Here is a 12,455-nt window from a genome sequence, read left to right as displayed (position 1 = left end):
GAAGAGAAGACTCCCTGGAAAAGACCCTGATGTTGGGAAAGATGGAGAGCACAAGGGAAGGGGACGACGGAGGACGAGATGGTTGGATAGTGTTCTTGAAGCTACCAGCATGAGTTTGACCAAACTGCGGGAGGCAGTGGAAGACAGGAGTGCCTGGCGTGCTCTGGTCCAGGGGGTCACGAAGAGTCGGACACGACTGAACGACTAAACAAACAAAACAAGCTTCCTTATACTGAGTCATCAGGTCCATCTAGCTCAGTATTGTCTACACTGACTGGCAGGGGCTCTCTGAGGTTTCAAGCAGAGGACATACCCAGCTTTACTCGGAGATACCGAGGACCTTTTCTATGCAAAGACAGATGCTCTGCCACTGAGCCAAAAACCTTAAACTGCAGACAACTTCTAAGGATACTTCCACATGGACAAAATCAGAACCAGTAGCTACTGCAATTTCACACCATCTTGATGAATAATCATCAGTCCCAGCGCTGCCCTAAGCCTGGCAAAAACTGTGTACATAATTAAAAAATACTGGCAGTTCTGAAAGTCTCAACATAGCACCCCTTTTGCATAGGCATGCAATGATTCCGATGGACCTTACAGAAGAAACCCACCTTTGCATACACTGGAAACCCTGTGAGTATGTTTCACAGAACTGCTTCTGGTGGTCTCAGCTGTGCCACTCCAAGGGCTCCCTGGGCTGTATCCAATGCCGGTCCTACTCAGAGAAGACCCACCGGAATCAATGGGCCCAAGCTAGCCATGCCCATTAATTTCAGCAAGTTTACTCTCACTAGGACTAGCGCTGGATACAAACCTATGTATGGTTTGGGACTATGGTTGAATGGGTTGAGATGCATTCTGTTCTCACAGTGACCGACCAGATGCCCATGGGAAACTCCCAAGCAGGATCCGAGCACAAGAGAGCTCTCCCCTCCTGAGGTCTCCAACAAATGGTACCTTTGAGCATTCAGGGCCTGTGCAACAGATGACAAATAGAGGCCACTCTTGGTGTTGAAACCAAACACATGCCAGAACAGCAAGCCCTTTACAACTGCCATGCCAGCTGCAAGGGGCCTGATTCAGCTACATTTTTGTACTAGTGGTAGCCAGCACAATGAGTCCCACTAGTGCAGCGGTTCTCAACCTGCGGGTCCCCAGATGGACTACAAATCCCATCATCCACTGGTCATGCTGGCTAGGCATGATGGGTGTTGTAGTCCAACAACATCTGGGGACCCACTAGTGAAATGGGACTTTCCCCATCCTTTCCTGCTCTTGTACGCCCGCCCCCCAATCAAATCTGCTCGGCACGATGTGAGGGGACGAGAGGGGAGGTTCCTCCATCCAGCAAAAGCAGAAGTCATTGTACTGACGGAACGGTCATCTTAGTGTGACACTGAATTCCACCCAAGGTCCACAGATGCTCAACTCACCTGTGGGACATGCAGGCCTGCTGCACACCAGTACTCTGCCTGCAACAGAAAGGACCAACTATTTGCCCATGTATCCCAGCATTGTCTACACCAGGCATGGCCAAACTCGTCCTTCCAGCTGTTTTGGGACTACAGCTCCCATCATCCCCAGCTAACAGGACCAGTGGTCAGGGATGGTGGGAATTGTAGTCCCAAAACAGCTGGAGGGCCAGGTTTGGCCATGCCTGGTCTACACTGACCAGCAGCAGCTCACCAGGGTCTCGGAGGTAGAGGCTTTCCCCATAATCTGCCCTCTGATCTGAGATGCAACCTGGGGGGCTTCTGCACTGAATCATAGTCCTTCCCCACTGTTACACTGACTAATGGATTTACACCTGCCTTCCCCAAGCCAATGCCCTCCAGATGTCCTGGACTAATTCTCCTGTCCGTGCCAAGGCTGATGGGAGTTGTAGTCCAAATCACTTAGAGCACACCAGGTTGGGGAAGTCTGCCATCTACCTATATCAGCTGACAGATAAAGCTTGTCACCTACCTTAGAGCGGTAAGGTAGGCAAGCTAAAATTCAGGCAAAAATAAAAATTGAGCTGTTCTGATGCTCACGCTTTAGGTCCACAGCCGTGTCGGGACAATCACCTGACCTACCTGCACCGTGGCAGTGCTACAAGTAGCATTCAGCAAGCACTCTGAGCAGGTACACAACTGCATAAACACTAAAAGGTTATGATGATGACAGCAGCGAGGGCAACAGAACAGCATATGGCTTCATTTATAAAGCAAAGGGAGGAAAGTGCAGCTGCCAATCACTGTGTCGGGGGGGGGGGGGACGAGAACGGTGGTGCCCTCCAAGCAGGGCGCCAGGCGGTGCAAAATGCTCCGAGTAAAGTCCCAACCTCCATCCATCCATCCATCACGCATGTCAAGAGACTGATCATTTCCTCCTCCGGGACGAAGAAGGAAACCAAGTCATGAAGGACGATTCCAACGTTGCAAGAAGGGATGAGTAGAAAGCGTGTGCAAGAGACAAAGGACCCCCTCATGGAAACAGGGAAGGGTTGTTGTTTTTTTGCGGGGAGGTGATACAAGGGGATGTTCTTTTGACAAGATAGTGCTCTCTGAAAACGTATGCTACTGAGCCGTTCAAACCCATGCAGATAGCCAGTCATATAAGCTAGAGGACCTTGTGTCTCGAAGGTTATCTTGGTCCATAGTCATAGCTGGTGGGAGCTCCCGCGGTGGAATACATGTTGGCCGCAGCGGCAGCCGCTGCAGCGGCAGCTGCCGAATTCATGTGGTGGTGATGGTGGTGGTAACTGTGTCCCCGGATGCTGGGCAAAGGGTAGGGGGCTGGCCTGCTCTTTGCCCCCAGGTAATGGTCGTAGGCAGAGACCGGATGCTTGTAGGGGTGGTGGTGGAGGGGCTCCGAAGTGGATGGCTCCAGCCGCAGTTCGTGGTGTGGGGGGCTGGGCCGGCTCCCTGCCGGGCTGGTGAGGGGGACTAGACCCCCTCCACCGGGCACAGGGAGCGCCGGGCTCAACACTCGGGACATGAGCTGCTGGTGAGCAGGATCTGCGTGGAGTGGCGTCCCGCCGGCTGCGTCCCTCTCGTATTCCCGACGACTCTCCGCCACATCTGCAGGGGGCGCCAAAGAGGAAGGGGGGAGAAAAGCACAAGGGTCAGTTGGCTGGCAGGGAGCTTGGAAACTCCAGGTCACCTCCAGGTGCCTATCTAACTTCTAGAGAGGGGACCCATCACTCCAGTGTGAAGCCAGGTAACTCAAACCAATATAGTTTTAGCCTTTGTAGTGCAAACATGCGCCGCTGCAGATAAGAACATAACCTACTGGATCAGGCCAGCAGCCCATCCAGTCTGGCGTCCTGTTCTCACAGTGGCCAACCAGATGGGAAAGCAGCAAGCAGGATTCAAGCACAAGATCCCTGTGGTTACCAGCAAGTGGTAGAGAAAGCCTGGACAATATGGCGGAGGCACCCAGTTCTGACCTTTTGTCAAGAAACGTCATTAGAAAATAAGGTGTATGGTTGCCCCAGGTTCTTTGGCTTCTAAGCCGTTTTGACACCAGAAGAGGAGTCCTGCCAGATCAAGCTGAACATAGAACAAGCTGAACACATGTAGAACATAGCCATCATGGTGAGCAGCCATTGATAGCCATTGATTTGCCTAATATCCTTAAGAATGTAAGAGCAGTTCTGGTGGATCAGGCCAGTGTGGCCCATCTAGTACAGAATCCTGTTCTCAAAGTGGCCAACCAGATGTTCACCGGAAAACCCACAAGCGAGACTTTCCCCAGCCTCCTGTGGTTTCTAGCAACTGGTATTGGAAGTACATTGCCTCCAGCTGTGAAGGTGGAGCATAGCCTCCATCACCCCTGACTTGGAAGGAAGAGAGATTACATGCGAAGCACTCTCCTACATATTCCCACTTTGATCGCTCCTCGCTTGCTTAGAGGGGACACATAAACAGGCCACGTCAGCCAGGAAGAGACTACATCGAATGGCAGCAGCCCCTTCACTGGGCAGTGGGATCTCTGCAAGCACATAACAATGCCAACCTATGGTCCCACTCCTTTTCTTGGAGTTGTGGGCCCAGACACTCAAAGCACTCCAAGACACCCCAGAGACATGCCCTGTCCCCAGTGCTAAATGGGGTGCGGTGGAGAGATTGAGAATAAGATGCACTTTTACAAACAGAAGCTGTTTGCTACTGGTCATGGTTTGCTGGCGGAAAACAAACCATTACCGAAGGAACGTGGGAAGCTACCTCATGCTGAGCAGCACCAATTGGTCCCTCAGTACTGTCTACACTGACTGGCAGCAGCTTTCCAGGGTTTCAGGCAGGGGAATTCCCAATCCTACCTGGAGCCTTCTGCCTGTAACGCAGGTGGGAGCCGTGGGATCTTCCTGGTCTGGACACAGTGCTAAACCAGAGATTGTGACCACCTGTTTTGTAGAAGCTTGGGGGAGAGGAGGGTTCTGAACCAAGGAGTGCAGTTATTATTTCTGGATGATTAAAGGAGGAGATTGAGATTTTGATTGATTGCTTTGCATGTTCTACTAAGCTCTTGGTGAAGCTTTAGAAATAGCTTCTGCACACCTACACCTACTGAGACACTGCTCTGTTCCGTGCGACCACGTTTCTTAAACAAAGGGACAGCCCTTTGTGTGTGTGTGTGTGTGTGTGTGTGTGTGTGTTGTTTTTTCTTAGCTCAACGATCTTAAGTTAACAGAAGGGAGAGGAGGAATGCCAGGGATAGCAGCTCCTGCCCCCCGCCCCGCTCAAATGAAGTGTTTAACATTGTGTTCAGCAGAAATCTGTGCTCCTGGGACAAGGCATTCTGACTGTGATAAATAGAGCTGAGTTGAGTGACAAGTTTGCACACGCTTGAAATTTTTGCAATTGTATAACACTAAACAAATAGAGACTTCTCTTTATTTTAATAGGCCTGGAGTGTGCTGGGGGGAGGGAGGAAAGGCCCCCACCCCCAAGATTCTCTGCGCAACTGTTTACTCTGGGTAATGGAAAAGGAATCAAATAGAGGTGCCTAATGGGTTTGCTAGGGGGGTCCTGCAAGAGGCTAAATACAACTACTGGCGGTTGTGTTTTCTTGCTCCTTCTCTTTTGGTTTAAAGAACAAGAAGAGGAGCATGGAAAATGCTCTACTCAGGTGATTGTTGAGAAGAGTGAAAGCCTCAGAGGTTAAAGAGAAGCCAAACTAAACAAATCCCTAACTAATTTTAAGTTTCATCATCATAGGCAGGAAATCTGGAAGTAAAACAAATATTCTATCCTCTGGTTTATGTTGTTTCCCTGGGATTTATGTTTATCGTTAGAATTATTTTTGAACATTTCAAAACTGAAGTGCGTGTGCATGCTAATACACTATACAATTTTATATAATGCATCTAAGGACAGGTAAAGGTAAAGGGACCCCTGACCATTAGGTCCAGTCATGGCCGACTTTGGGGTTGCGGCACTCATCTTGCTTTATTGGCCGAGGGTGCCGGCGTACAGCTTCCGGGTCATGTGGCCAGCATGACTAAGCCGCTTCTGGCAGCGCACGGAAATGCCATTTACCTTCCCGCCAGAGCGGTACCTATTTATCTACTTGCACTTTGACGTGCTTTTGAACTGCTAGGTTGGCAGGAGCAGGGACCGAACAACGGGAGCTCACCCCGTCGCAGGGATTCGAACCGCCGACCTTCTGATCGGCAAGTCCTAGGCTCTGTGGTTTAACCCACAGCGCCACCCGCGTCCCTATATCTAAGGACAGAGGTGGCTGCAAAGAAGCTTTTGCCCTAATTAAAGAAATGGGGCAAAAGAGTCTGGGGTGCAGCGGTAAATGGAAAAACTGGTACAGCTTTTGAAAAGTCAAGGCAAAACAGAAAAGGAAAAGAAACCCTTAAGGCTGCAACCCTGTGCACTCTTACTGGGGAGTAAGCCCCACTAAGTGTAAAGGTAAAGTTACATCTGACCGTTAGGTCCAGTCGCGGACGACTCTGGGTTGCGGCGCTCATCTCGCTCTATAGGCCAAGGTTGCCGACGTTTGTCCACAGACAGTTTTACCGGGTCATGTGGCCAGCATGACTAAGCCGCTTCTGGCAAACCAGAGCAGTGCATGGAAACGCCGTTTACCTTCCCGTCAGAGTGGTACCTATTTATCTACTTGCACTTGATGTGCTTTTGAACTGCTAGGTGGGCAGGAGCAGGGATTGAACAACGGGAGCTCACCCCATTGCAGGGATTCGAACCGCCGACCTTCTGATCGGCAAGTCCTAGGCTCTGTGGTTTAGACCACAGCACCACCCGCGTCCCTTCCATCAAGTATAATGGGACTTAATTCTGAGTAAAATATGCATAGAATCAGGTTGCACAGCTGCAAGCTGTAGATACTTACTTGGAAGTAGGTCCCATTGAACACAGAAGGACTTACTTGTGGGTGCACACACATAGGATTGGTCTGCAAATTTAAGACATAAAATTGGAGGGGCCAAAATTCAATAGATGCCAATAAATGTTCTTATCTTTATATATCGGATGCAGGACAGTATGTGTTTATGTATACGGACAAACAGACATATATCCAATGAAGTGGACTCTAGCCCAAGTGAATGCCATAACGACTTCTGTTAATCTTTAACATGCCACGACTCTCCTTGCCATTACTCTGAGTTGCTTATGCACTTCTATGCATACTTAACTGATAATATTCCATTGAATTCAATAGGCTTTATTTGGAGTACACATGCACTGGAACAGAGTCTGCCTTTGAGCAACATCCTTCAATTTCACAATTAAATATGTTAAATGTTAAATAAATAAATAAATTATGTTAAATTTAATATGTTAAATACATTACCATTAAATATTTATATTGTTAGCTGTTAAGTTTTGATTAGGTTTGGTTTTGCTGTGTTTGTCATTTGATGACATAATGTTAACTTTTTTGCTTTGTATTCGAGAATATATATGACATGTCGTTAAAATATGTGATTTGGTTCAATCAAACTTCAGATTCTCGTTTTTGAATTAGCAATTGTTTCTTCGGGCATCATTGTAGGTTTATGAAAATAATGATGGCATTGCACTAATCCTTTACATAAAACTGCTGACATTATTTTGTTTGTCAACTATGCAGGGAACATTTACCAATGGGTGGTTACATGCATCTAATAAATAATAATATCAAACCAACAAATTTGTTCTATGCACATTTTTTTTAAAAAAAATACTAATTAATAGCCAAAATCAAATTCACCCAAATTCAGATAGTTGCACTGTATCCTGTACATGTCTACTCAGAAGGAAGCTTGATTGGGTTCAATGGGACTTGCCCCCAGGTAAATGAAAATCCCAGACTTCTGAACTGTGTGCCATTCCTTGGGTTGCCCTGTTAAAGCCTTACATGGTGCAAATAACAGTCACTATTGGCTCCAGATTAAAGTATTCATCATACCTGATATAAATATTTTATAAACTGCAGTTCCCCACCCTCTGGACTCTGTCTAAAATTGAGAGGATCATTGACATCCAGGGAATATTTATTTATTTATTTGTTATATCATAAGAAAACATCAAAGTGGTTTACGAAAATATCTATGTACCTCGGGCTAATTACTTAATTCAGGTCCGTTCTTAACCTGAAACTGTTCTTAACCTGAAGACCACTTTAGTTAATGGGGCCTCCTGCTGCTGCTGCACGATTTCTGTTCTCATCCTGAAGCAAAGTTCTTAACCCGAGGTACTATTTATGGGTTAGCGGAGTCTGTAACCTGAAGCATATGTAACCTGAAGCGTATGTAACCTGAGGTACCACTGTATAATGAAAACGCACAACAAATTTAAAATTAGAGACCATTAGACCATTAGAGATCATTCAGCTAACTATCATGGAATTAAGATGTGCTCTTAATTCTCTGCGTAAGCCTGGTGGAATAGCAAAAAAGTTTTTTGCAGGCATTTGAAGGTTGAAGGTGCCTGCAGAGTCTCTGTTTGCGGGACATTCCATAGTTCTGTACTTAAAGGGAACTCTGAAATGTTTTGCTCAGGCACACAGGGACAATATATCAACCACTAGAATCCCGGGGCAGTATGGGTTATGTGTTCGGGTGCCCTCCCAGACCTCCCCTTTAAATTTTAATTCAGTAGTTCTTTAAGTCATTCTCCCAAAGGCTTGAACTAAATGCACGAGACCATCCATGCAATTGGCAACTCTGTGGCTGGCTTTTAAAGTGTAAATCGCAGAGGCTGGAGTGAGGGAGGGCGATTTGGAATGGGACTCCAGAAGCCAGGTGGAGGGAGGGTGTGATCCAGATTCATTCACCTACTGCTCGAGAGCCTGGTTACCCTTTCCAGCATTTTTTGATAGTGGTCTCTCATGCCTGCAGAGCAGAAGAATTCTGTGCACCTAATACAGAAAGCTTTGCTTGTGGAAACCTGTTTTTCTCAGGCGCATTGAGGCCACTAGATAGAAACTATTGGATTGAGGAAGAGGCAGTGAGCCCCACTTGCTTAAATAGGATAAACAGCCTATTGTGAAGTTTGCCACCTGAGCAAGTAAGTGCTTGGGGTGGTTTCTGCAGCCGTGGGCATTAGCAGCAAAACCCCAGAAGAATAACCAGATCAGCCAGCAGAAGGGAAATAAAGAAGTAGAAGCTTCCTCCTGCTGAAGCTCTGCTAGTAACTCAGACGCTTTCTCTTTTGTGAGCAAGATGTTTTTCTTGTAAGACTATAAACCAGACTGGCAAATCTCCAGGCACTGTGCCTCGACTAGTCAGTGGATCTGGCTGCTAATCACATTTAATTTAAGGCTCCTTTGCATCACACCACTTAAAGCCAAGCGCACACTTAGAGCTTCGTGTGGAGGGTGGAATCCCTAACTCTTACTATGGCCGTCCCTTGTTCCAACGAAGTGACTTGCAGCGCTTGAACGACTCTTCCCACATTTACCCATTATTGGCCATCAGGAAGAGTGAGATACAGTATCCTCTTTTTCTATGGGGAGAAGGGTCACAGCTCAGAGGAAGAGCATATGCTTTGCCTGCAGAAGGTCCCACGTTTAATCCCCAGTCTCTCCAGGTAGGGGCGCACATTTGCCTCTGCTGTGGGCAGTTGGGAATCTGGGGAAGGGCCAAAGCTCAGTGATGGAGCCAGTGGCGTCGCAATGGGAGTGGGGGGTAGGGCGGTGTGCTCCGGGTGCCATGTCTGCAGGGGTCAGCAATGTCTAGGCAACACGATGACCATGTGCATACGCTATAGACAATCTTTATAGAATTCCTTCAAACCATAACAAGTACAAAATGAAATCTTTAGTCTCAAAGTCTCTTAAAATCTTTAAATGAAGCGAGGTACCAGGCTTTGTACGATGAAAGACAAGCTGTGAATTCTACGAAACAGTAGTCAATATCCGGAATCCCTGTTCAGTGTTGGACATCATATTTGCTGAATACACAAAGCTTCACAGCTTGTCTCTCATCGTACAAAGTCTGGTACCTCGCTTCATTTAAAGATTTTCAGAGACTTTGAGACTAAAGATTTCATTTTGTACTTGTTGTGGATTGAAGGAATTCTATAAAGATTGTCTATTGTGTATGTACATGGTCACCGTGTTGCCTAGACATTGCTGACGTTCTCTTTGCAACACAGATGTCTGCGGGGGTGACAAGAAGGCACCCCGCAGCGGCACGAGCAGCCATCGTGCCGCTGCTGCATGTGGAAGATCCTCCGTTCGCTGCTGCAGCTGCAAGCAGGGGATCCTGGCACTATCCGCATGGGCTGGAGCAAGCTGCTAAGTACAGCTCATGTGTGTTGTTGCTACGTACGCCGCATGCGTCGTACGTAGGAACACCGCACATACGCCCTATGTAGCAACGCTCTGCCACGGGTGTCACAACGCCTTCGTTCACCCCTGGATGGAGCAGGCACTTTGCTTGCAGAATGTCCCAGTTTAAAAAAGGACCTCAGGTAGCAAATGAGGGGGAAGATCTCTATGCCTGAAACCCCAAAGAGCCACTGCCAGTGAGAGCAGACAGTCTAGGGCTAGATGAACAAATAGTCTGACCTGTCCCAGACTCAATCCATGGCATCTCCAGGTAGGGCTGGGAGAGACCCACTGCCAGGCAGTGTAGTAATTCTGAGCTTGATGGACCAATGGTTTGGCTCACTATAAGGCAGCTTCCTGTGAGGTGGATGCTTCAGGGAGCAGATGCCAGGGGTCAGGGAGCAGTGAGGAGGTGTTGGAGGACACTGTTGTGTGCCAAGCCTGGCAAGTCCTGCACCTGCTAAGTTAACGTGCTGCCTTCTGTTGCAGTAGACAATGTCCTGTTGCCTGCATTGAAGATTCAGCTTTCAGTCTATAAAGTGGAATTGGGGAGGTGGGTTTGATATTGTCCTTCACATCAGGCAACAAATTTCCTTGGCTTAACCTTGCATGGTGCTGGAGAGAGAACCTGATAAAGAATCATAGAACTGTAGAGTTGGCCGGGACCCTGAGGTTCATCTCATCCAACCTTCTGCAAGGCAGGAATCTCAGCTAAAGCATCCATGACAGATGACCATCCAACCTCTATGGCTCCTGGGATGTTCTCCCAGGTGTCCTGGGATTGCATCTTATCATGACCACTCCACTGGAATTTGTCCAAAGCCTTGCTGCATTCAGGCTAAAGGTCTGTCTAGTCCAGTCTTTTTTTTCTTTCTCAGTGAGCCAGCCAGATTCACCCAAGAACCCCACAATCAGAACATGAGGGCATTCACCCTCTCCTGCAGTTGTTCCCCAGTGGCTAGTATACTTGGAGGCAGTGATGTGTATATCCACCATGGCTAGTAGCAATTGATAATCTCGGCCTCTTCTATCAATACCGGTTGCTGGGAATCATTCAAAAGCAAGGAGACGGCTACTGTACTCATTTCCTGCTTGCTGGCTTGCCATGGTGCCAGTGGCGTAGTGTGGGTTGTCAGAACCCGGGGCAAGGCAAGTAATTTGCACCCCCTAACCCATGGATTTGCGCCCCCTAACCCTAACCCCCAGATGTTGCGCCCGGTGCGGCCGGCCCCTCCTGCACCCCCCACGCTACACCACTGCATGGTGCATCTGTTTAGCCGCTGCAATAACTAAATGGGGGGCTAATCCAAGCAGGGGCTGCTCTTACATTAGGAGGAACATGGGAAACTGTTTGCTATCAGAACATTGGTCCACCTAGCTCAGTACTGTCTACATGAACCTGCAGTAGGCTATTGGGATTTCAGGCCAGGGATATTCCCAGATCTACCTGGTTGGACCTTCTGCATACAAAGCTGTCAGCCTACTACTCAGCTATGGACCTTCTCTGTTCTTAGGTTGAGTTTTTAAATCTTCCATAACAAGCCACAGCTGCCCTGAATGCAGGAGGTTTCCTACCATTGCGACATAGACTCACCTTTCTCGGTCCCATTCTGGTGCACAGGGGAAGATACTGGATTTCTAGATCTGGCAAAAGCACTCATGAGAGGCAGGGCTCCGGGCCGGTGATTCCTGGGCCTAATGTGGGAAAAGAGTGGACAGAGTTTAGACTTTTCAAAGGAATAATGGGCTCTGAATAATGAATACACACAGCAAGACGTTATGTGGATAATCAGTCCAGCCAGCCAGCCAGCCAGCCAAGCAACCAACCCAATTCTCCAAGACACAATCTAAATAAGGCTTCCCAAATCTCAGCACCCCCGATTTCCCTTGAAGTTGAGGTAGCGCTCCAAATGGACTCCAGCTCCATCTTCCCTTGCTCTCTACACCAGGGACATGTTTGAATCCAAACCTAGGATGAACCAGGACCTTAGCAGAGGAAGGGAAGAAAAACATCCTTACCAGTCTTCTGGATCACAGTCCCGGAATCCTTTTGCAAAAGGGTTGCTGGCAATCTTTAGCTGGGTTATCTGAAGAGAGAGGTTCAAGGAAAGGAAAGACGTCAAGAGCCATTAAGGAACAACAATGTCACACTAACCAAGAGGGTGGAATCCCCAGGTCCTCGAAAGGGCATGTTGCTCTGTTTAATCCTATATCAATTGTTCCAAAGCATGCCACACCATAAAATTGGGGGTGAGGAACATGTTGGACTCCAGTTTCCATCAGCTCAATCTAGCATGGTCAATGATGAGGGATGATGGGAGTTGTAGTCCATACCAGCATCCTCAGTAGGATCATAGGTTCCCCACTTCTGTTTTACACTGAATATGCAAGGAATTGACCCGGGGAACTTCTGTATGCAAAGCTATTTATGAGCCACTGTCAGCTCCCCTCAGTGAAACTGGCTGAATGTTGGGCACAAAACCCGCTCAAAGAACTAACTCTCAGAAACTACATAGGGTTTGTTTATTTGCAGCTCCCTTTATTCTGAGCGCATTTTGATCATAGCATGGTTTTCCTTCTTCACTCCTAAATAAAAGATTTTTGTACCTTTTAAGAGAGAACACTGAATAGGATCCACCCCAGCCTGGTATGCACAGGGCACATTAAGCACTTGAAATCCACATTGG

General features: G+C 47.8%; 1 protein-coding gene across 2 annotated transcripts in view; it reads right to left on the bottom strand.

Moving 5' to 3' along the window:
- Nucleotides 1-2,179: 2,179 nt before the first annotated feature.
- Nucleotides 2,180-12,455, bottom strand: part of TBX1 (T-box transcription factor 1) — a 45,507-nt gene continuing 35,231 nt past the window's right edge. The window contains exons 6-9 of one of the 2 annotated variants that reach the window (XM_083717273.1): nt 11,788-11,855; nt 11,363-11,463; nt 6,346-6,408; nt 2,180-3,065 (exon numbers count right to left, since the gene is read on the bottom strand). In XM_083717273.1, coding sequence (XP_083573399.1) covers nt 2,629-3,065; nt 6,346-6,408; nt 11,363-11,463; nt 11,788-11,855 — 669 coding nt within the window. In that variant the 3' untranslated portion in view covers nt 2,180-2,628. The remainder of the gene's footprint in view (nt 3,066-6,345; nt 6,409-11,362; nt 11,464-11,787; nt 11,856-12,455) is intronic. The other variant, XM_083717274.1, reaches the window with a different exon arrangement.

The sequence above is a fragment of the Podarcis gaigeae genome (genome assembly GCF_964106915.1).
Source record: "Podarcis gaigeae genome assembly, chromosome: 16".
Classification (NCBI taxonomy): Eukaryota; Metazoa; Chordata; class Lepidosauria; order Squamata; family Lacertidae; genus Podarcis; species Podarcis gaigeae.
This window is presented reverse-complemented; position numbering and strand designations above follow the sequence as displayed.